This window comes from Neophocaena asiaeorientalis, unplaced genomic scaffold (assembly GCF_003031525.2).
Source record: "Neophocaena asiaeorientalis asiaeorientalis breed wild unplaced genomic scaffold, Neophocaena_asiaeorientalis_V1.1 scaffold204, whole genome shotgun sequence".
Taxonomy (NCBI): Eukaryota; Metazoa; Chordata; class Mammalia; order Artiodactyla; family Phocoenidae; genus Neophocaena; species Neophocaena asiaeorientalis.
Window position 1 is genome coordinate 6,253,184 of NW_020173922.1, and position 23,586 is coordinate 6,276,769.

General features: G+C 46.4%; 1 protein-coding gene across 2 annotated transcripts in view; it reads right to left on the bottom strand.

The window, feature by feature from the left end:
* Nucleotides 1-4,035: 4,035 nt before the first annotated feature.
* DIAPH1 (diaphanous related formin 1) overlaps nt 4,036-23,586 on the bottom strand; it is a 93,637-nt gene continuing 74,086 nt past the window's right edge. For both annotated transcript variants that reach the window (XM_024752446.1, XM_024752445.1), the window contains 10 exons: nt 19,804-19,902; nt 15,556-15,650; nt 15,129-15,230; nt 14,667-14,906; nt 14,405-14,534; nt 13,549-13,673; nt 12,751-12,915; nt 12,484-12,619; nt 10,466-10,552; nt 4,036-4,190 (listed from right to left, as the gene is read on the bottom strand). In XM_024752446.1, coding sequence (XP_024608214.1) covers nt 4,036-4,190; nt 10,466-10,552; nt 12,484-12,619; nt 12,751-12,915; nt 13,549-13,673; nt 14,405-14,534; nt 14,667-14,906; nt 15,129-15,230; nt 15,556-15,650; nt 19,804-19,902 — 1,334 coding nt within the window. The remainder of the gene's footprint in view (nt 4,191-10,465; nt 10,553-12,483; nt 12,620-12,750; nt 12,916-13,548; nt 13,674-14,404; nt 14,535-14,666; nt 14,907-15,128; nt 15,231-15,555; nt 15,651-19,803; nt 19,903-23,586) is intronic.

Below are 23,586 nucleotides of genomic sequence, written 5' to 3' on the forward strand. Positions count from 1 at the left end.
GTGCGGCGTGCTTTTCCGTAATGGCGAGTGGGCCGCGGGCGGCGGGCTCCACGCAGCCGTCTGTCCCCGAATCTGCCTGCGGCGGCCCGTGCTGTGTTTTGTGCTGTGTCCACGCGCTGCGGCGACCCCCTCCCGCGTCCTGACTCCTCTAAGCGCTTCTCTTTGCATAGTCACGTAGCTCCCCACCCCACCGCCTTCCTGTGTCTCACGCAAGTTTTATACTCTAATATTTATATGGCTTTTTTTCTTTGAAAAAAATTAAAAGATTTCTTCTGAAAGGTTTACCGTTTCTATGTAAGAGATGGGGGCTCCTGGCATGTGTGGATGAAGTGATGAGCTCAGAGTTGTATGCTGGAAGACGAGCGGGATCGGAGGCGATTATTGTGTTGCGTGTTGGTTTTGGGTCAGTGCCCGATAGTATGTGTATAAAATTGTTAAATGCGGCAACACCGTCGTGCATATATAATGGTGTGCGTTGACCGTAATGGTGCTTGTGGATCTGTACCCCGTGTGTGTAATCGGCTTGTGGGTCCGCTGTGGGGGAGGGGATTTCTGAGCGCGACGTGGCAGCGTGCGGCCGCGGATTCCGTTGTCTGTTCGCTGCCGTCTCCAGGCAGAAGAGGAGACCCAGGCGAGGGGGCGGCGCGGGTTGGCAAATAGAGCTGGAGAGGGGCCGTGGACGTTTCCTGAGTTCCGCCCCTTCCCTGCTAAAATGACCACCCCGAGCGCCCTGCCAGGGGAGGAGGGTGGACTCTCCTCTGCCAGTCCTCCTCCACACCCCTCACCTCCCCCACCCTCCCTCCCAGGGGGCTTGGAATGCATGTGTTGGGTGGGGGGGAGGAGGGAGGCGGGCGGTGTCAAGGGGACAGAAAGGGCAAGACAGATATAAGATTGCCCGCAGGCGCAGATGCCCTCCCTCCTTCCTCTCTCCCTCTCTCCGTGCTTTCCATTCACTTCTTGCCTAGCCCGTCTCCCGCCTCCTCCAGCCTCCTGGAAGCAAGGAGGGATTCGAGGTTGCTGCCGCCAAAGAAGCTGCAGGCAACAGAGTGGGAGGAAGGGGCGGAAGGACATAAAGACAGACCCATTGGGGTTTTCAGGGGGGTCGGTGAGGGCAAGGGCATGCCCAACCGCAGGGTTGGGGGTGGCTGTCTCTGGGTGTCCTCTGTACTCTCCCAGAGCCGGTCAAGCGGTCTCCCAGCTTCTGAAGTCTGTTGTCATGGAAACCAAGCCTTCCAACTAGGTAGGCGTCTGGGGGCGGCTTTCTTGCGTGGGAGGAAGGGTGGTGTGCGTGGTTGCTGAGATGGAAGCAGGGTTTTGTTTCTGAGAGCCAGGCTGCAGAGGGTGGGGTGCCGGTCGCCTGGGTTCTATTCCAGGCACGGAAGGAGACTGGCAGAGCGCGTGAGCAGCTGTGGTTGGTCGGTCCCCTAATTGGTATGTGTGCCTATACAGCTCTAAGCCAGAAACGCGTGGCCTCTGGGGGTGGGGAAGAAGGAGGCAGGGAACCCACCTCCGCATCCCCAGCCATACGATGGAGACAGCTGCACAGGCTGCAGGGTTACTTAAGAGGCTTTTATTTCCAGTTCCAGAGCCTGCCCAAATGGGTTTGTGGTTCCTCTCCAAGCCTTTCCCTGTCTGTTCTGGACCTGGTTTGTAAGATTTCTTTGTGCAGGTCACAATGTGCTCAAACAAGTCTGGGCTCTGAGCATCAAGTCACCTGGAGCATGACCTCTGTCTTTTGACCTCTGCTGGGCAGGCTCAGGTTTCCACCCCAGGGTAAGCCCTAGCCTGGAATGTGGTCTGTGGACACCAAAAGTGAGTGTGGGAGGGGAATACGGGAGAATGGCAGAATGGCAGTCATAGGAGTTCCCTTAGCAAAAGAGGCACAGGTACTGCCAGGAAACTGCATGTGAAGTCTGGGGTCATGGGGAGGTGGGGTCCTAGAACTGATTCCAAGAAAAGGGTTCCAAGGCAAGAGGCAGCAATGTGGAAGGGTAGGGGGCTGAACTGGGGCCCTGCTCCTTTACAGAGGGCAAATGGCGGGACAGAAGCCACTATGTATGAATCAGTTCTAGCCCTGCGCCCAATCGTAGCGTCTGGCACCTTGAAGGTGCCGGCACCCTTTTGATGATTTTGTCAGGTCAATCGGGCTTGAGGCAGGACAAGAGTGGAGAAGCCTGGATGAGAGTGGAGAAGCCTGGATGAGAGTGGAGACAAACAGTTCAGAAATTCACAAACGAAGCTGTAAGGCAGTACTGTTTCAATGCTTTATTAACAGTTGGAAACAAACCCAACAAACTGGAGGTGATGACATCCCAGAAGCCCAAGAGGTGAGGGGTACAGGTTTGCATTTTGTCCCTTTTTTATTATTATTATTAAATGCATCTTAGCAAAAGTAGATTAAAAAAGAAAGGGTCAAAGCCCCAGATGTCAGCAGGGAGGAGGGACCTAGGGGAGCAGCAGGCCCCTGCACCGCGGTCCTCCCAGAAATAGTGCAAAGGAGCTGCTGTTGCCCCTCCACACACAGGCTCCAACAACCAGAACCCTCCTTCCGGGCCTCAAGGCCTCCCTGCAGGCGCCCTTAGGTCTCCTAAGCTCCCCCTTGCTCTAATAACTATACTTTTGCACCAGGTCCTACCAGTGCCATTCTCTCTCCCAGGGATGGGAAGCTGAAAGGAGCACAGGAGGGCAAAGTGTCACCTTGACCGGAGAATCTAAGCTTCCTGTGGCTGGGACCGCCAAAGAGTCTGGCCTGCCCACTGCAGAAAAGTAGAGCAGGGTGGGGCACAGCCTGTGCGCACTGCTCCAGAGTGGCCAGTTAGCATTTGCACATTTGGCTTGATAAATATATTAAATTTATAAAAACTCTGTCGTTTCAGAGCTCCCACTACTCTTAGGCCTGGTCCAGCTCAACAAGAGAAGAGTTTCCCCTTGCCCCAGAGTCAGATGCTGGGAGAGGGAGTCTGCGCTGGCCTCAAGGGCCCAGGGGCTTGAGGGCTGAGGTGGAGGTCCAGGGGCTTGTTCAGAATTGAGGCTTGTGGGGAGAAATCCCAGGGACTCTGGAACCTGCCATCAAAGCCTCTTATATTATGGAGGGGAAAGGAGGAAGGAAGAGTTATTTTTCTTAAAAAAAAAAATTCATATAAAAATAGATCCTTTTGCAAAACAATTTCTCAGCCAGGAGGCTCCACCTCCCATTTCCCTGGAGACAGAGGATAAGGTGTTGGGATGAGATGCACCAAAGCTCTAGGGAGGGCGTGAGAGAGAAGGGCCTGTGGCTCAGTAGCCTAGGGCTGGTGCAGAGGGTCCAGAGAGGCAAGGGCACAGAGCATGGCAGCAGACTGGGGGCAGCTCCCACCTGTGCCATGCCTGCCCGCCCTAGGCTCTGGCCTAGGCCACAGGAGAACAGATAAAAGTGGTCCAGGTTCTTTTTGTTTTGGGAGGCCTTTCCCAAAAAGTGGGATAAGGGGGATTTGCTCCCCACTTCCTTGGAAGCAGCTCCCAATGCCACACCCCTAGTAATAACAAGAGCCACAGGCAGGAAGAGCAGGGAGGCGGGGTGGTGGTGACAGCAATGAAAGGAGGGACAGAGCCCAAAGGTTCATCAGCCCATGCTGTTCTCAGGGCCAGAGAAAACACAAAAGAAAAGCATAAACCCAGCAAGACTGACCTAGGCAAAAGCCCACGGGAAAGGTAGAGGCTGAGAAAGCAAGTGGGGCCTTGTCTGAGATGAGGCCACGGAGAACAGAGGAGACACTTGGGGTTAAGGCAGCAAACACAGAGCCTGCTTTGGTAATACGAGAGCCAGGGCTGGCCGGGTTGGCCTCAGGCCTCCCCACCCTGCCCTTTCCTTCTGGCCTCCAGGCAGCTGAAGCTGTGTGTGGTGTACAGAGAGCAGCAGGCTGGAGACAAAGATGGGGTCAAGGTGATGGGAGTGGCCACCGCAGAGGAATATCTCTGTGACCCTTCACCCACACGCTGCAGGGCAGGGACAGTCTGGAGCTCCACTGAGGAGCTGCCATGGCCCCAGGACCTGGCTTAGCTTGCACGGCCGAGCAACTCCTTGGCCTCCTCAAGGATGGTGGGGACTTCCTCGCTCTTGGACGTCTTGGCAGGAACACAGGTCATGGCATCGTCCCTGGTCAGCACTGATTCTAGCTGAGATATGGCTGCACACCCAACCTTCCTGTTGCCTGCAAGAGAAGACATGAGAGATCTCATCCATGGAAGGCCAGTTTCGAATCCCTATGGATCTCTACGGCAGATACTTGGCCAGAAGCCATGCACACATGGCGGCCCTGTCCAGTTCAGAGGCCCTTCTTTTGAAGAAGGAGGGGAAGAAAGCCAGGAACACATGGGAGATGCCTTTGCGACGGGGAGGGGGGCAAGCAGGGAATATGAGAGTACGGTACAGGTAGGAGAGCAAGCTCTTGAGTTCCTGTGTGAAAAGTAGTAAGAAGTTTGAATACAGCTAGACAGACACAGCGGAGTTCAAGTATCAGCAGTGTAACGTAAACAGAGAAGTACTCAAAATCTGTTTCCTCATCAGAGGGTTGTTGGAAGTAAACAGACTCAAGCTTAGTAAACAGTATTGTTTTTGTTTTCTTGGCAGTTCTCAGGAAGCTCCTAGGCCAAAATCACTTTCAGTCAGCCCTGGGCAGGGTTGTCCCGAGCAGAGGAAGGCCTTTAGCAGGTGGCCAGAGGGACTCCCGCAAAGAGGAGCTGCAGCCATGCACTGATGTCACATGATGCCACACTCGCCTGGGTCCCACCAACCCTCCCTCTCTCTCGCCGTGCCCACACGCTGAGCTCTTTTCCACCTCTTCAAGGGCAGCAGCGATGATCCAAATGCCAAGGGCTCTACAAGGTGTGCAATATGTGTGTGTGGGTGTGTGTAGGGGGAGGGGTAGTGAAAGGTGTGTCAGGGAAAGCAGAGCTGGGGTCAAGGATGGCCAGGACGAACCCTACAAAGAAATCTTAGCCCAATGGGCTAAGGGATAGTGAAGCTTCTGTTGCCACCCTAAATAGGAAGAGAAGAACCAATCAGTCCATGAGTTTCTGTCCTAACTCCTGGGCGTCATCCCCAAGACTCTCATATTCATTCATGGAATCCACATTTATGGTCCCAGTTATCCTCAACAAGAAAGCATGCCCATCTCATGCTCTCTGCCTCTTCCCATGCCCTACAAGCAGCGCAGAGAGACTGCAGGTCCCAAAGAGCTGCCTGCCAGGGGTGAAAGAAGCCGGACACAAAGGCCACAGATGCTATAATTCCATTTCTGTAAAATCTCTAGGATGGGCAAATCCAGGGACAGAAAGTAGGTTTGTGGTTGCCAGGCCTAGGCGTGGGGAGAATGGGTATGGGGTTTCTTTTTAGGGTCATGAAATGTTCTGGAATTAGTGGTGCTGGTTGTACAACCTTGTGAATATGCTAAAAAAAACACAGTAAATTGTATACTTTAGAAGGGTGAATTTTAGGTATGTGATTTATATCCAATTAAAAAACAAACAAAAACCAAAACAGCTTACTGGGTCATGGGAAAGCTGGGTGGAGAAAGCAGTGCCTAAACCTTAAAGAAGCAGAGACGGAGGAGAGAAGGCCAGCACTCCTAAATGCAGGACAGGGCAGCGGCAGGGCACGAGCAGGAAGGAAGAGGTCCAGGAGGGTCAGTGAACAAAGTGTCCACTTTGTCTTCTTGAGACGAGCAAAAAGCTTTAGCTGGGATGGAAGCCAAACAGGGTCAGAGGGCCCAGGTCTTCACTAGGGCTGTCAGCTTCTGCAGAAACATGACCCAGAGCCACTGTGTTCACACGGCAGAGGCTACCCGCGGGTCAGCTGGGAGCACACAGCACGTCCACAGGTTACCAATTTACAGGTCTCCTCCTCCTCCTCCTCCCAGGGACACGCAGGATTGTCTACCAAGAGGAGAAAGAATAGTGAAGACCCTGGCTGGCTGGCAGGCACAGGGCTCATCTGGTTACGGGGGAAGGTGTGTGACCAAGACTACAGGGTTTCACACAAACTACTCCTCGGATTATGAACGTGTAATGATGCCTCAGCGACGGACGGGGGAGGAAAGGGGTGCGTAGGAGTGCGACTAGGATGGTCTCCTATCTCCAGCAAAATCTTCCTCAGACCTGCTGAGTTTCTGCTCTCTTTCTGGAATACTCCCTTCTCTAGGACCCTACTTGTCATGTCCAGAAAAGGCAGTGGCTTGATTATCACTTTGCTGCTCCTTTGAATTCAGTCAGGAGCAGGTGAGAAAATATTCCAACTATATTTGTGTGTGTGTGAGACTCAAGGGGTAAGTATATGTTAAAATAATTTCTGACTCTGGACCCAGGGAAAAGGAACACTGGGTCTTCAGGAACACCTGTCTTGGACAACATGGGAAAAGTCAAAGTACAAGTGTGAAGTATCTTCAGCTGTTTCTCTCTTTGGTTTCTGCCTCTAAACTAAGAAGATACCAGTTGTACCTAATCAAGCACGTCTCTGTATTTTCCTAGATTCAAAAAGCTTCCGATGCATTGCAGACTGCATAAAACCTGAGTGGATGGTAAGTCAGGAAAGTCCCTTTTAAGGCTAGAAGGTAGGTATACTAGGCATGGACCTGATGTGGCCTAAGGTCAGAATCAGAAAAGAGAAAAACTCTTGTTGGAACTGGGAACAGAATCGAGGAATCCTGGCTGCCACTCTGGCTTCAGGACCACAGTTACGCTGAACAGCTTGACTATCCAGAAGACAACCTCTCCCAGCCTTTCCCTAACTCGGGTACTTGTTAGGACGATGAAAAGCAGCCACAGAAGCAGATATATATTTTGATTCTACGGGACCGGGGAGGATTATTAACTCCTAGTAGTCCCACAGACTGTGGGGAAAAGGGAACAATCTTGAGACATTGGCCAAAGCTCTCTGAGGCCAGATTTCTAGAAGTTAGGGGTGAGCTAGATAAAAACACCAGCGAAATCAGACATATAACACTAGTATGGATGAATTAGAAAAAGGTTAATGATTTGGAAAAAAGATATTTATAACACACAGGCTAGGAACTACTGCTAAGGAGGAAGTACTCTTGTTAATAAGCTTCCTTAGGGAAGAGGAAACTAGGACAGATGGGGCAATCATTACCATCCTAAAGAACTCATTATTGTCTACAACACTCCTAATTATAATTCCTGTCCTATTTTTACAAAAGTGGAGGGAGAAATAGTGGTGGTAGAGGATCTGCTCTTCACCTCTCTAGACAGGTGGTCGCTGGAAAACTCCCTGAAGCAATTTCACCATGTCCAGGGCTCTCCTTGCTGGAAGGTATGAAAGAGCATTTCTGGCCTACACAGAGGGCTCGCTGTCATCTCCTGCTCCTCACATAGGCTTAGTGGAAATATTCCTGGACTTGGATTCACAACAGTGGGTTACAGTTCTGGCTCTATCATCATTAGCCAGTTCTGTAGATCTTGGCAAGACCTTATCTGGGTCTCAAGTCCTGTTACCTACGAGAAGGTGAGATGCTAATTACTGGAGGGCTTCAGCGCTGGTCCCAACTCTAAGGTTCTATCAGTGTAGGGAGAGCTTAGCTGGAAGCTGGGAAGTGGCAGAGGGAAGGAAAGGGAGAGGGAGATGAATTTCTTTCTTTCCTTGACTTTTATCCCAGTGAGCAGATGGCCTGTATATAAGGAGCCACAATTCAGACATGGAGATAAAGTTGAGTCATTAAAACCACAAGCTGACTCAATCATCAGCCTGAAATAGTAGCTGTAATACAATCACATGGATTCTTCCCCTTGACACTCAAAGCATTGTTCTCCCACACCCTGCAGATCACAGCAGTTTACATGTCACTTTTAATGAACCAGCCCTGATAGTAACGCTCCTCTTCCAACCCCTCAATGGGTCTTTGTATACTGGTCACTCCCTCAGGTCTCCAGAGACCAGATGATGTTTTTTAAACATTCCTTTAAATCCCAGGGCAAAGGCTGTGTCTTTCAATATGAACAGCTGCCTTTCTGGGACGGAGGAGGGCTGTGAGGCAGACCTGCATGATAGTGCTTCGGTTTTTTAGCTCAAAATCAGTCAGCAGGAACAGTCTGAGACGGCCAGGCACTGGGTGGACCAGCTAAGTCCGGCAGCCAGTGAGGGAAACCTTTATAGTTTTACAACGTGGCCTTCTGGGTCCAGCCTCTTTCTTTTCTTCTCCTCTTAATCCTACTGTCACGGTAGAAAAAAAAAAAAATACTAAAGCTGTAAAGGGCCCTGGAGACCACTCTAGCCCAACTCTCATTTTAGACGTGAAGAAATTGAGTCCCAGAAACTTGTCTCAGGTAATCTAGGCAGCATCAGTTGGATGTGACATTGGGTCTTCTGATGCCTACCTAGGCCTGTGCTCTTTGCTCTCTACTGTGATGCCCGGCCTTCTGTTCATGTTTAATGGAAGGCCACGTCACTTTCTCGGAAATGAATGTACCAATCAATGTCTACAGGGGTTACCAGGGTAACTAGAAACGTCTCCCCTGATTCTCCCAGATATGTTCGGTGTGTTTAGTGACCCCAGAAAGATAAGGATACGAGACGGAGCCAATTTAAAAAGTACGTAGTTCTCAGTTTCACCCTCTTTCCGCTTCAGAATCTCCTAGTCCTTCTTGCACTGGGAAACAGCACTTTGACTGACCCAGGTCCTCTGCTGAAAGGTTAGGTTCCAACAAAATCCCTGCTTCCTCGGCCTGTAAGTCCTGGTTTCTCACTTGGGAAGAAGTGGAGAATGGGGCCTCTCCAGTAGAGGGAAGCCACTGATGTCTGGCTGCCTGTGTCCAGGAAGCATCTGGGATTCTGGTTTAGTTCTACAGGAAGAAGCTTAAAAGGGAATTCCCCACCAAAAGTCCGGTGAAGGTTGGCACTTAGCTGAGAGGATAGAGGAAAATAGGGAGAGGCAGTGTATTTTTGTTTATCTAGAAACGCTTAATGTCAGGCCACATCACCTTATATGGTGGGGAGGAAACAATGTCGCAACACTCTCTAAAGACTAAACACACCAAAAATACCACTAGCTTCATACTCTGCCCAAACCTAGATCTACACGACTGAACACGCTATCCCAGAAAGACCTAAGTCCATCACACTCACCTCTCCTCCCCTCCAGAAAGCCTGTACTCAGAGGATGCCAGGAAATAGGTAAGAGTTGTAATGAGGGATTCTTCTGTTTAGGGCAGGTTCTGAAGTCCTACAGCAGAGCCCTCAGAGGGAATTTCCCTCTGGGTATTCAGAGTATTGGCAGAAGCAGGCAGTCAGCCATTCACGAAGAAACTCATAGTGATCTACAACGTCTGGCCCAGGACACTGACTCTGTGTGGGCTAACATGCTCCATACCCTTGATCATAAGGTCACCTTCACAGGCTGTGACGGGTACTATAGGTCCTACAGATACCACTGTTAATAGCTAAGCAGTGTCCCAAGCAAACCACACAACTCATCTGTACAATAACGTTGAAGTGAAGCTCCTATCACACAGGCCTACAGAACACACCAGCCAGGGAATAGGGAACATAGCTTAAACCACCTCAGAAGTACAAACTCTTAATGCTGCCTTTTCTGTAATGCCCACCCTTCAACCTAGGAAAGAAGCCATCATGCCTAGCCCCAAAGGGCCTTCACCAGACTCAGTGGTGCAGGTCATGAGGAGCAGCTTTGGCCATACCTTCTTCTGGACCAGTCTCTTGGCCGCTATATACTTCCCTCAAAGGCAGTTTAACTGTTGATCCGTCCCCATACTAATGCCTGGATCATTTGTCCTCCTATCCCCATAATTCTTCTTAGAGGCTCCGGCTCAACATAATCCACTTAAATCTTCTGAAGGTCGGGAGAGGAGGCTGCGGGGGAGTAAACGGGGAAGGCAAGTGCAGTGGAGGCCAATTACACCCAAGAAAAAGGCAGGTTTCAGACATAGCACAATCCTTCGGTTGAGATGCTCCTCTACATTCTTACATCTGGGGAGAATGATGCCTAGCCTTCTCTCTATAGGATTCTATACTTTCTATTCTATCTCTTCTGCTTGTGAAGCTGAGAGTAAGGACTCTTGACTTATTTTTTTTGTATTTCTACATCTAATGTACAGTTTTGAATTTACATCAAATTTTTTTGTTCATATACACAAACGCCTACTCAAATCTCTGTGTCCTGCACAGTGGTTTGCTTATTCTACGTTTCTGCTTCAAGAATGAGGAGAGATACAAGAATAATCAAATGTAATATCTGTTGTCAGTCCCTCAAGTCCTAGTTCTCCAAGTCAGCACTTTCTAACATGGTTGGAAGAGGACTAGGTAATCCACTCTAGATGCAGGGACTATTGTGGGGAAGTTTCTAAACCCTCCAGAACATCATTACCTGCTCATTAGCCCGAGACAAGCAGGACCAGGAGCAGAGAGGCCTCACTGCCTTCCTTCAACACACAGGCTGGGCTCCACTTGCTGACTTACCCTGACGGGGTCCTCTCTTCCGCCGGAATGCTGCGCCTGACTGCAGGGCTTCCAGGAGACTGTCCATCACACCTGTCTCATCGCCCTCTGTCATGAACAAAAACGGAGATGTAAGCTCTTCAGCCCGAGTAGCACTCATGTGTTGAGCCCCACAAAAAATGCACTGCTACTGAACTGCTTGCCCTCGCCCACAGTTTCTCGGGGCTCGGAGCACACGGAGGGCTCAACCTCAAGTCTCACAGCCCATGTTTACTCGTGTCTGTTTGAAAATGGTTAAAACAAAAGGTTTCACTGGTTACCAACCACTGCAAACCTTGCATAATTTTCCTGCAGTGCCCTCCTCCCTTCCCACCCCCATCAGAACTAGCACAGAAAAGTGTAGACCTGCTTGACTGCAAGACTGGGATACGTACAGAGACCGGGATTATGACATTAATAAAGAACTATATCACTCTCTATTTATCCTGAAGTGTTTCACTCCAATTTACATAAACCTCTCACGGAAAGCCTGCTTTCAGTTTCAGAGCAGGGCTGAGGAAAGATGAGAGACCACTGATCGAGAGTGTATTTCACTTAAGTACTGCCCCCAGTGGCTGCATCTTCCGGAAGTCAGCTCTGCATCTAAGAGGAGCTTCTGGTTGGAATACAAAGAGTTAATGTAGAATCCTTATTCCAGCCCGCTCCATTTCCATGGCAACAGCTAAGGGTGGTGAAACCTGAAACTGTGAAATCCCTAGGAGCCTGGTAGGCTGCCAGCCACAAGGCTGGGCTCACTGCTCCCAGTGCCGCCTGCTGGCCAAACACCACCAGTGCAGCTGCCCTACATTCCAACCTCATCTGCTTGCCCTTGGGGACATGGACCAGGGCAGGGTCCCCTGCGCTGCCTGACGACTGTGTGCAGCCTTCGAATCAGCTGGACTCCCACAAATCAGCTGGACTCCACCTTTCCCTATTAGGTCCTAAACATTAACTGGGGACAAAGCCTAGAGGCCTGGGGAGAATGGGGGAAGGTGAAGGATACTTGGTGCGGGCTTTTTTAATGGCATTACTAGAGCAAAGTTTGTGGCTTATATACAACTGGAGTAAGGGCAGGGGAACTGCTTCCCCAAAAAATATAAAGAAAAGACAGACATGCAGGCAGTTCTGCTGCTTCAGGTCCCTGATCGTGCCACAAAGAGAAGTCCCCGGGAGCTGGAGTGTCAGAGCAGCCCTCACCACTCGTGCTCAGCAAAGCATGGATTCTTGCCAGACCCAGCAGCCCAGAGAACCTCTTTACTTAGATGGCTCGTAGCCCCTCAGGTTCAAGAAGGGTGGCACCAGCTCAGGGCTGTGTGCAATGGATGCTGGATTTCCGCTGCCCGCAGAGAGAGCAGCCAGAGAGGGGCAGGGAGTCGGCAGCAGGAAAGAAGCAGAAACAGGAAACAGAGGGCCAGTAATTGAGGCCATATGTTTCAACAAAGACATGCTTCTGAGAGTGAAATAGAGATTCTGCTGAAGAAAGAAGAGGGTGGCCAGCTCCCCTGCCCCCTTTCCAGAAGTTCAGTCCATTTACAATCTGATAGGTGTGTACAACTGTGCTGAGGTACTGGGGACACAATACTTAGTGAAATGAGCAGAAAGAGAAGGCAAGCCGTTAAAAGACAGGAGCAGGGCCAGGAAAACAGTTTGGGAAAAAGAACGAAAGATGTACTAGAGGGTATGAAAACCGGACGGGGGAATTTTTGGACAGGCAGAAGGCAAGAGTACATGTTACAGCAATACTAAATCACTGGGGAGGTGAGACATAATGCAGAACCAGCAAAGGAGGGAAAAAACTGAGAGTCGAGCACTGGAACGTGCATGTAATGGAGTCGGGGTTAAAGTCCAGCATCAGGATCGTGGAGGAAGAAGGCTGCCACAAATCATTTGCCAGCAGTTGAGCTCAGACATGAGCTGTTCTCTGGCCTCTAGACTCTAGACAGAGAAGCCTTCCAAATGTGCCTGTATCAACCCATCGGCCCTTTGCCTTCGCTTCTTACCAGCATTCATGTCTATGAGCTGCTCTCTCTTCTGCTGCTTCTCCAGCCGCTCCTTCTCTGCCTTCTCCTTGGCCAGTTTTGCTCGCCGCATCTTCTCCTCTGTCTCCCGCCGCTTCTGGTTCTCCTTGACTGCTTGCTGTGGGGGAAGAAATGAACACGTGGGCACGTATGCACTCACACATGTACACACCCACCACCAACCAACATGAACCCAGTGGAAAGTGAAAGGCCCACGAAAGCTTCAGTCGGCAGGTATACCCTGCTTACCACAAACATATTCTTAAAGTTGTGCAGATCCATGAAGAATTCTTCCACAGACACCTTCTTGGGGTCAAAGAGGAAGTACTCGCCCAGCTCCTTATAGAGCGTCTCCATGTTCGAGTGCATCATCCGCAGCTTGTTGTACTGTTCCTGTGCCTCCTTCACAAAGCTGTGCAGCCAGAGAGTGAAGAGCCAACACCAGGAAGCAGACCCACTTCTCTAGCCCTGAGGACGACTCACAGATGGGTACCGGCATGCACAAGGATGCGCAACGCGGCGCATTAGCAAAACCCAGAAGCAATCTAGACACCCAAACGGGAATGGTAAACCATGAACTATGGTATTCCTAAAGAATAGGAAGTGGCAGTTTAAAGAGGGACTGTTCTGCATATACTGCTATGGAAACAGGGCCAAACATATTAAGTGCTAAAGCAATACAGTGCAATTTTTACTAAAATACATTCATTAGGGTGCAAATCAGAGAGAAGTCCAGTGGCAGTGGTTATCTTTGGGAAGGGGAGGGAGAAGGGAATATGTATGTGTGTGTAGTATGGGGTGTGTGTGTCTGGCAGGTGGGGAGATGGGGCAGAGGGCAAGGGAGACTTTTACTTTATCTGCATGGTTTGATGCAAACCACAAGAATGAGAATGCTTTCAAGAACTATGCATTTAATGAAAAACCATTTTTTAATGAAAAACCATTTTTTAAGGAAAAATTGTGTATCATCGTATCTATCCTGTTGTCCCCCCACGGGAAGTTCTTTTTTTTCCTAGGGGGCAACTCCCTCCTTTCAAGAAAGGATATGGTCATTTTTTCAACGAACTTGTCTTTCTCATCTGTGGCAGCTGGAAAATTCTGAATATCACGTTCCACATCAGAAATCTGTTTCTTCATCTGATCTAGGTTCTTTTGCAAGTTTTCAGCAGAAACTAAAAAAACAGACAGCAAGAGCTTTTACTACCTCCAGTCTCAAAACCCTATTCTGTTTTTCAGGACACTGCTCCAGTCTGTACATCCAGCTGGTACTTAATTATTTTAGCCCTCTCACGTGCTCTCTAATTGTTTCACACAGCTTTTCAGTGAAACTATAAATTACTTGATGATTAAACCTCCAGCCTCCATAAGCTGTACAATACTAAGAAGAGAAGAGAGGCTTCATTTAATTTAACAAGAATCTATGAAATCCCCCGGGATCTTGGTCTCATTTATTTTAGAGAACAGGGTTTGGGAGGAAGGAGACCTTACACAGAAATATAGAGGGTGGGCAGAAATCTGTTCCCATTTCTACTGAATGCTGCTTTTTTTCTTTGCCTAGTCCCAGGATGGTGAGGCCTGGTTTTTGCTAATCCAGTCTACGCTTTCTGAATGAGAAAAACTGTTGACTTAAACTAAAAATACCTGCCTTTCTTCTAGTTGTTTTTTGGTGTCTGGTGTTTCCCTAAGAAGGGAAAGAGCGCTTCCCACTTCTGTACATGGAGACCTCTCTTCTGCCCGATACTCCTCCCTGTGGCTTAGACATCATGCCTGTGCTCTCTCCTGTTCCTTAAAATTGTCTGAACTGAAAATGATCTAAAATCTAGACTGAGTCTTCTTTCCCTACCCCGTGCAGAGGTTTCTGGGGCTTGGAACCACCTTCTAGCTTCACCCCAATCTGCCTCACCTCGGCTGGCTTTCTCCACGTGGGCAAGCTCATCTGGAAACTTGAGGACCTCGGGATGGTCATTCTCACACAACTCAGCCAAGAAGTGCAACAACGTCATCTTCTGATCTGTGGACTTGGTGTCTCGAAGCTTGGGGGAAGAGGAGAAATGGTGAGTCCTGACACGCCCACGATCACCTCAGGCTGACAGCAGTTGGCCACACTGGGCTCCTAGAGGCCACAGCCTTCCCTTCCATCGTCCTGCTCTAACCCCCTGGCTCACCTTACAGAGGAAGCTGATATTGAAGCCGAAAGCACCAGCATTCCTGGAACCAGCATTCATATAGTTTCCAACAAGCAAGGTCAACTCCAGGAGGCTAGAGAAGTTCTCGCTCTTCCGCAACTCCTCACACGCGGCAGTGACAGAAACAATCTCTGGCTTGATATTCTCCACTTGCTCACTGAACTGCAGCTTGAAGAGGATGGCATTGAGGCGAGGCCGCAGGCGGGGCACAGCGCCCATCTGGGGAGAGACAAGCAGTTCCGTTATAGCCAACAGAGAGACAGGAAAGGAAGAAGAAGATACAGGCTTAAGCCCCCTATGGCAGAATCTGAGTTCCAGGGTAGGGAGGAGAAAGAGAGAAAGATGGGTTCAGAATAGACAAGAGGCCAGGAGCAAGTGCCCCGGATGCTCTCGGGGAGGAGGGGGTCAGAGAAGAGTCTGTGTGCCACAGGCCTCACTCACCACCACGCCGAACTGCTCTGACTCAGCCAGATCATCATATTCGTCCTTCAGTTCGGAAAGCATTTTTAACTGCTCTGGCTCTGGCATCTGCTTAATGAGATTCTGCAAGACAGAAGGGACTGTCTCAGTTTGAGGGGGATGAGCTGACAACTTGAGCCTCCTGTCAGTCCCTCGCTCTGCCCAAAGACCACTAAGAAGGAGACACGGGCTGGGGTAGGGGGTGGTGGGGGAGGCAGCTAGTGACATGGCAGGACTTTTGAAAAATATACCAGAAATAACCTGATCACCAGAGAGATGGAAGCTTATATAAAGCCAGCATTCTTTAAGTCCACGATGCTTACAGAGTCCTCGTCGTCTAGGCGGAGAGGAGACAGAGCTAGTGTATAGCAACGCAAAGAGCCAGCTCCAGAATGACCTTGCTCCTTACCTGGATCATAGACTCGGTCAGAACAGCCTCATTCACCTCCAGGATGACATTCTTAATCTCGCGATAGGGCATGCGGAAGGAACCCAAAAAGATTGCTGCCAGGAAATGAGATGTAAAGACATGTTCTTCTCAGTCTCTTCCCGCTTCCAGCCCACCCTACAAACCTACGCTGGACATCCTTCCTGGGAGTGCTCTCTTAAAGTCATGATCTGAAACCTCCACCAGCTCCCCACTGCCTGTATAGTTAAGCTCCAAGTTCCTGAGCTCAATGTTTAAGGTTCCCACCTCCCAACTTTCCCTCCCACGAATCCCCACATTTATGTCACACGCCAGCCACACTGTTCCAAGCACCACATTCTACAAACACCTTGTCTTTGCTCACACAGGAAGTCTTTGATCTCTCTCTATATATACATCAAAAATGTTCACCCTGTTCTATTTTAGTTCCTCACTCCCTTGACTCCATCCTCAAAGCTGCCACTGCCTTGAAATGCTCTGATTCTTATATTGCCACATCCCATTCCCCAACAAACACTTCCCATCCTTTCGGCTCTCTCACTTATCCCTAAATTGACTCTTCAGTCTCATCAGAGTGCTCTCTTCCTGCGCGCTCTCTCTCTCCCACGAGAGAGATGACCACTCCATTTTCTCTGTCTCAGTTCTACTTTGCTTTCTCTGTTTAACCTAGACCCTGTAGTCTACCCTTTCACTCCCATTCTATTATTACTACTATTCTTATTCTCTTGTTTCTTTCTCCTTCCAGTCCTAAGTTAACCCAGCCATCTCATATCTCTCCCCTACACCTGGGCTGATGAACACTGCAGATCAGATTCTACGAATCTGAAGTGGCACCGGTGATGGTGGGGAATCCTTCTGTGTGTCCCTACTCCACGCTCTCCTGGCTCTCTTGGCAGCTCCTCCACATAAAATATCCCCATTCTCCCAAATGTCCTGCCACTTCCCCATTTGTTCTAAAAAGGCCTTGCTGCTTTTTACTGAGAAAAATTGAAGCCATCGGTCAAATTACTTGCTAAGCTTTCTCTCATGCCACTTATAAACTGAGCACTGGGGGCCCTCAGTTGGAACCAGACTAGAAAAGGCTCGAGTAAGGGCTATTTTGGAATCATCTAGAAAAAAACTTGTGCCGACACTTCTTTACGTAAGCTTAGCAGAGCTATATCCATATACTCATCCTTTTCTCGTGTTTCAATAGAACAGGTAGCCCTAAGGACCTTTTCCTTCAGCATATACAGTGGGCCTTCCGCATCTGTGGATACAGAGGGCCAACTATACTACACCATTTTATATAAAGGACTTGAGCACCCATGGATTTCGGTATATGAGGGGGGTTCTGGAACCTATCCCCCACAGGTACCGAGGGACAACGATATACACGTTCAAGTTTTTCCTATCTTAAAAAAAAAAAATCCTCCCCGATGCAACATTCTTAATTACCAACTTCCTTCTTTCCTTCACTTTATAACATTCTAAAAATATAACAGTCTATTCTTGCTTCCACATTCTCATTAATTCTTCTGTCCCCACGAAGTCAGTGAAAAGATGACCATCATTTGTTGAGTGCATACTCCATGTAAGACCTAGTATCTTAAACACAATCTACATATATGGTCTCATTTAACCCTATTTATAATAATGTATAAGTGTGTATTATTAACCACATTTGACAGAAAAGGAAACATACTTAAAGAAGTTAAGCTACCCGTCCAAGGTCACACTGCTAGTAAGGGTTGGAGCCAGGATTTAAATACAAACGGATTCCAGAGCTTCTGTTCTTAACACTTAGGCTATACTAAAATTATTCCTGCCTAGGTCACTGGCTTTCCTAATGCCAGATCCAAAAGACACTTGTCCTGTCCTGATTTTACTTGACTATGACTCCCACTTCTTAGACTATGTCAGACTATTTTTCTTGCTGTTCCTTTCCAGCCTCCTTTGAGGTCTCCCCTTTTTGTTACTTGCCCCCCCAAATATTAATGACCTTCAAAGCAAATTATTGGCTTCAACTATGACTCATATACTATCTCTTAAATTCTTATCTCCAGCCAGACATTCCTCCTGATTTCTATACCCAAATGCCTAATACACCCATCCTGTTGGAGGATTCCCACAGGAACCTTAAATTCTATCCTAAAATTAAATCAATCATTCCTACCTACCACTCTGCCATCTCTCACTCATGTCCACCATTTCTCCCACAAAAGACAGAATCTGCTCCTGCTGGATTTTCCTATTTCAATAAGTGGTACCACTCTCTATAGAGTGATCTTAACCCAAGAAAACATCTCCTTTATCCCCTCTATCAATCACTAAGTTCCATTAATTCTATCTTCTTAATATCTTCTGCCTTCCTATTCATTCTTACAACTTAGTTTCAGGCCTTGATCACCTCTCGCCTAGTTTAAAGCCATAACATAACACATCTCTCTGCCTAGAGTCTTCCCCTACCCTAGCAATCCGGCCTCATAATCACTGCTGAAGTAGCCCTCCCTCAAATTACATAGGGTTGTATCACTCACTTTCCTGATTAAAATCCCTCCAATAACTTTCACAGTTTTTAGGATAAAATACATACTTCTTAGCCTAAGCCTATCAGACTTCTTTATGATCTAGCCTCTATGTCTATTTCTTGAAAGCTTCTTCAACCACCACTCCCCCACATATGGCCTTTACTCAGCTGTACTCAACTACTTGCAGTTCTTGAACTGTACACATGCCTCTGTGCCTTCATACATGCTGATCCCTCTGCCTGAAACAAGCCAGCCCTCACCCTTCATTTAGTTTGTTGTAAATTGTTTTAAGCAGTACTTCATTTAGAATGACTGAGCTCTCTCCAATACTCCTCCCACTTGATTTAGATGCCCCCTTGCCCAGTGCTCTCATAAGCTTCCTAGCACACCTCCATCATAACACTTACCAACTTGTGCTATAACCATTATTTACTTTTCTGTCTCTACCAGACATATGGCTCATGAGGATAGGGACTACCTTACTTAGTTTTGCATCCTCACCATATAAGAGGCACTTAATAATCACTGAATCACTAAATAACACCTAGACCCTCCTAATCTCAATTCTCTTCCTAAATTCTGTTTCCCATATTGATATCGTTCAACTGGAAATAACAATGTACTACCCCACAGTCTTTTATCATTTTCTAAAATAACAATTGCTCATTTTAATGTTGCTAGAGATAATCTTGAGAAGAGGAACTATCTCACATCACTTTAATTTCCATAAAAGGACTTACCTACAGACACTATTTAGTAATATCTGCTGCCAATGATCTAAGATTATATAGTCAAGAATTGTAAAGGCTTACTGTTCTCATTATATCACTGACTATACTTGTGGGTATGTGTCCTCATTACTTGTGTGATCTTGGCCAAGTCATAACATCTGAACTTTAGTTTTCTCACTTGGTAAAATGGGGACAACAGCCATGTCACTGGATCATGAGTGGGCTTTATGGAATACATACCCTTTCATCTCTGAAACACACACCTAGTATGTGCCTAATAGAGCCTGAAACCTGGCAGACCTTCAAATATTTGTTGAACAAATATTTAAATCTTCATTACGCAACATAAAGTAGGGATATCAACAGTTGAAGTGAACAAAAAAATGAACGTTCATTCTGATCATTAAATACTACCTATATCAACTCTGCAGAGGAGTTTCTGATCTGAAATTTGCCACCAATCACAGTTATGAGTATAGGTAGCAAGTTCAGAACAGAACTCTTTGAAGTTATTGATCCTACTCTGAGAAGTACAGGATTTACATTATTTATTCTAAACCACAAAGTTACTTTACATTTAATGGAAGTCAAGCCAGTGCCCACCTTTAAAGGAAATACTTAAAAGAAAATGAGAAAGAAGGAAATGTGCAGTGGCTAGAACATTTGTGTTAGATTTTCTGTGGATGTAATGGAAATAGTAATGGCTTTGAAATAAGAAAATATGAGGTTCAACTCCCAGACCTGCCTCTTACCCGCTATGTGACTAGGCAAATTCCTAAAAGTCCTATTAGCCTTTATTTTCTTGCTGTAAAACTAGATGCTAACAATCCTGCAGTGCTATTGAAGGGATCAGATATCAGTTATTTACTATGCAATGCCAGGAACTAACAAATGGAAGTTTCATATCAAGGGACCCTGGATCCACGAGAATTAAGCTCTTAGAAAAACTCCTTCATATTTCAAATTGCTGAGATCACAGAGTTACTCACAGAGATTCTGGGCTGTCTTTGAATCCAACACCTTTAACTCTTTCACTTTTTTCTTTTGCACAGATTTCTTTTCTTCTCCACCTTCCTGATCCTTCTTGGCTAGCAAGGGAAAGATTAGAAAAGTATGATTAAGGACAAACCACATCTATGTCTAAATGAACTACTGTTCCAGCCTAGAGATACTCTTCACTTCCTCTCTATTAGTAATGGTCTTCCTATTAAATTCCTTCAAGGATAACCTCCTCTTTAGCCACCCACCCTTCTATTACTGACTTCCCCCTCTAGCTATAATAAATATATCATTTTCATTTCTTTAATAGTTAGCAATAATACTTTCCCACCCATAGCCTATCTACTTGTAGGGAACAGCAAATTTTCTTTCTGTAAAGGACCAAATAGTAAATATTTTAGGCTTTGCAGACTATGTGGTCTGTCTCAACTGCTCAACTCTGCCACTACAGAGTGAAAGCTGTCACAGACAATACATAAACCAATGAGCATGACTATGTTCCAATGAAACTTTACTTACAAAAACAGGTGGTCAGCCTAAGGGCTATAGTTTGCCAACCCCTGTACTAGAGTCTTCCACTGTGTTATCCTTTTGTGCTTATTATTACTTATCTTTCAAGCTCTGTCTTGATCATGAATTCCCTATAAACATTTTCTTGATCCCCAAATGGTTATGATCTCTCTCAGAATCCCCACTGAATGTGATACTTTTTTACAGCAAGTCCTCTCACTGACTTTGTCATAATCACATATAATCTCTCCTCTACAAGATGAGGACTTTGTTATTCCTCTTCGAAAAATCTCATGGCATAAAAATATATTCCTAGTATATAAATATCATGTTGGTACACACACAGAAGGTATAATATACTCCTTTCCTTCTACACTCTTCTCAGATTATCCAAAACCAATGTATTCTTCTCTGATAAATGTAGTCACTCTCTGCTTTGATGAACTAATTTTCGTGGTATCTGTTACTTAGATTTCATTCAACAATTAATAATTCAATGTTCATGACATTTCATATATATCATCTTGATCTTTCTAAATCCTGTGTTACTTTGTAAGTGTGGATACCTTCCCGCCCCATTTGGATTTTGAACTTCAAGAGCATGGGCAAAATAATTCTTCACTATATCACTCCCTCAGCACCTAGCATGACAGTAACATTCTCTCAAAAATGATTTACACTGCCTATTGAGAAGGATTCAGCAGCAGATAGAAAGAGAAACAGGAACTGTTCTGGACAGACAATTGTAAAATATTTTGTCAACTTTTCAGAAAGCCTTATGGGACTATCTCTTTAAGAAGTATCAAGAAAGTGACAAAGCTAGTTGCTTTTGAGGAGAGGAATGGGGTGCTTGACTATGGAAGAGGGAGGAATACTCTTCAACACAAATCCTGTTATACTGGTTGAATTTTAAACCATATGAAAAGTATTACCTGGTATAAATAAATAAGAAAGCGAACAAAAAAGAAAGTTATATGGCAAAAGGTACAAAGAACTATTAATAAAAAAACACATCCTTTGGCCTGAGAGTTCTAACTTGAAGAAGGAAAATGCTAAATAGATGAAGATTAGTTATTTAAGTAAAGACTTATTGAGTACCTGCGTGTGCCAGGCTCTGTTCTGGGTACCAGGAATAAAACAAAACAGAAAATAGAAAAATAGAGAAAAACTCCTGCCTTCATGGAACTTATATTCTAATGAAGAGAAATAGACAATAAACCAGCTAATAGATAAAATAGTATATTAGATGGTCATAAGTGCTATGAAAAGAAAACCAAGTAAGGAAGAGAACTGGGGGATTTGATGAGGGGACGGATTATAACTTTAGTGGGATGACCAGGGAAGGTCTTAGTGAGAATGTGACATGACAGTAAAGACCTTTTAGAAGGTGAGAAAGCAAAGCAATTCAGGCAGAGAGAACAACAAATGCAAAGGCCTGAGACAGAAGCAGGCCCTGATGTGCTAAAGGAAAAGCAAAAAGGTCATTATTCGTGGAGTAGATGGAATGAGGGGGAGAGCTGGAGCTGAAGTCAGAGAGGCCCTAAGGACAGATCATATAAAAAAATGAAGGGCTTCCCTGGTGGCGCAGTGGTTGAGAGTCCGCCTGCCGATGCAGGGGACACAGGTTCGTGCCCTGGTCCGGGAAGATCCCACATGCTGTGGAGCAGCTGGGCCCGTGAGCCATGGCCGCTGAGCCTGTGCTCCACAACGGGAGAGGCCACAACAGTGAGAGGTCCGCGTACAGAGAAAAAAAAAAAAAAAAAAAAAAAAAGAAAACCATGGGTAGTCAAATAAAACTTTAGACTTAAAACATCCAGACTGTATCACAAAACCTTAGAAGCAGAGGGGCAAAGTACAAGTAAATCTCTCATTTTATATAGATAAAGTGAAAAGATACAGAGTCACTGCTGATGTTGAAAAATAGAAAAAACAGATTCAACTTTTTGTCTGGCAATAAGATAAAAATAAATGAAAAGTATAAATACAAGAAAGAAAGGGATGAAAATGTCATTTCTGTGGAAGATATAACTATATGTAGAATTCAAGACAACTACTAGAAGTAATGAAGAACTACTAATGAATAATCCAGTAAAGGTGACAGGTAAAAGACAAGCATATGGGCTTCCAGTTTCACCAAAATGGAGTAGCCCCATGTGGAGGAAATACTATTACATTTAAAAACTGGGGAAGGTAAAGGGACCTAAATGGAAATACGGTTTCTACACTTCACGTGGACTGGTAAAACACTGATATCGTTAGACTGGGAAAAGTTATGTGTGTATAATGTAATACCTAGAGCAACACCTAAGCAAACTGTATAAAGTGATACACTCAGGCATTATAAATAAATTTAAATGGAATAAAAAATATTCAAAAAAACACAGAAAAGTAAGAAAAAAGGAGGAAGCATACAGAAAACAACACAGTGGCAGACTTAAGCCCTAAAATATCAGTAGTTACCTTTAATATAAACGGTCTAAATATACCAATTAACTGAGATTGGCTGTAGTGTAAGTACCTGACAGTTTGTTTTTTTAAATTGTAATATAAGTACCTGATAATAAGCTTTTGATTGCTGAGGCATCCACTTCAAAGACATCCATCTTGAATAAACATATTGCCAGCTACACAACTAGATAAAGAACCAGGCTACCATCCATGAAGTTCCTCTTTTAGAAAGCCGTGGGTGACCTACATAACTGATCATTAGAGTGACCCTGCTTTTCCTTTTGTGCACTTTAATTCCCGCTCTCATGTTTTAAATTCACCAATAAAGAGTGAACCCACGAAACCCTAGGCACCTCACCCTCAACCCCAATAAAGGAAGAAGCCCAGGGATGACCTAGAGCCCCCTACCCATCTCTCTTCCTGTGACCTCAATGCGTGGCCTGAGACATGTCATTCAGGACCTGTGAGCAATAAAACCTTGCTTGTTCTCTGATGCTTGTTGCTGAGGTGCATCTTGCAATCCTAATAAGAACCACAAGGGCTGGTCCAGCCACAACCCTGGCCCAGGTACGTGCCCCCAGGCATTCCCAGGCAACAGCATTAGTAGGCTGAGACCTACACAAAATATGGCAGAGTGGATTAACAAAAGACCCAACAATATGCTTCAAACACAAAGGCTGAATGTCAAAGGCTGAAAACAGACATACCGTGCAAACAATTAAAAATAAAAGCAGAGTGGCTATATTCTATCCAGTGAGTAGACTTCAGAGCAAAGAAAATAGCTGGAGACAAAGAGGGACATTACATGATGATTA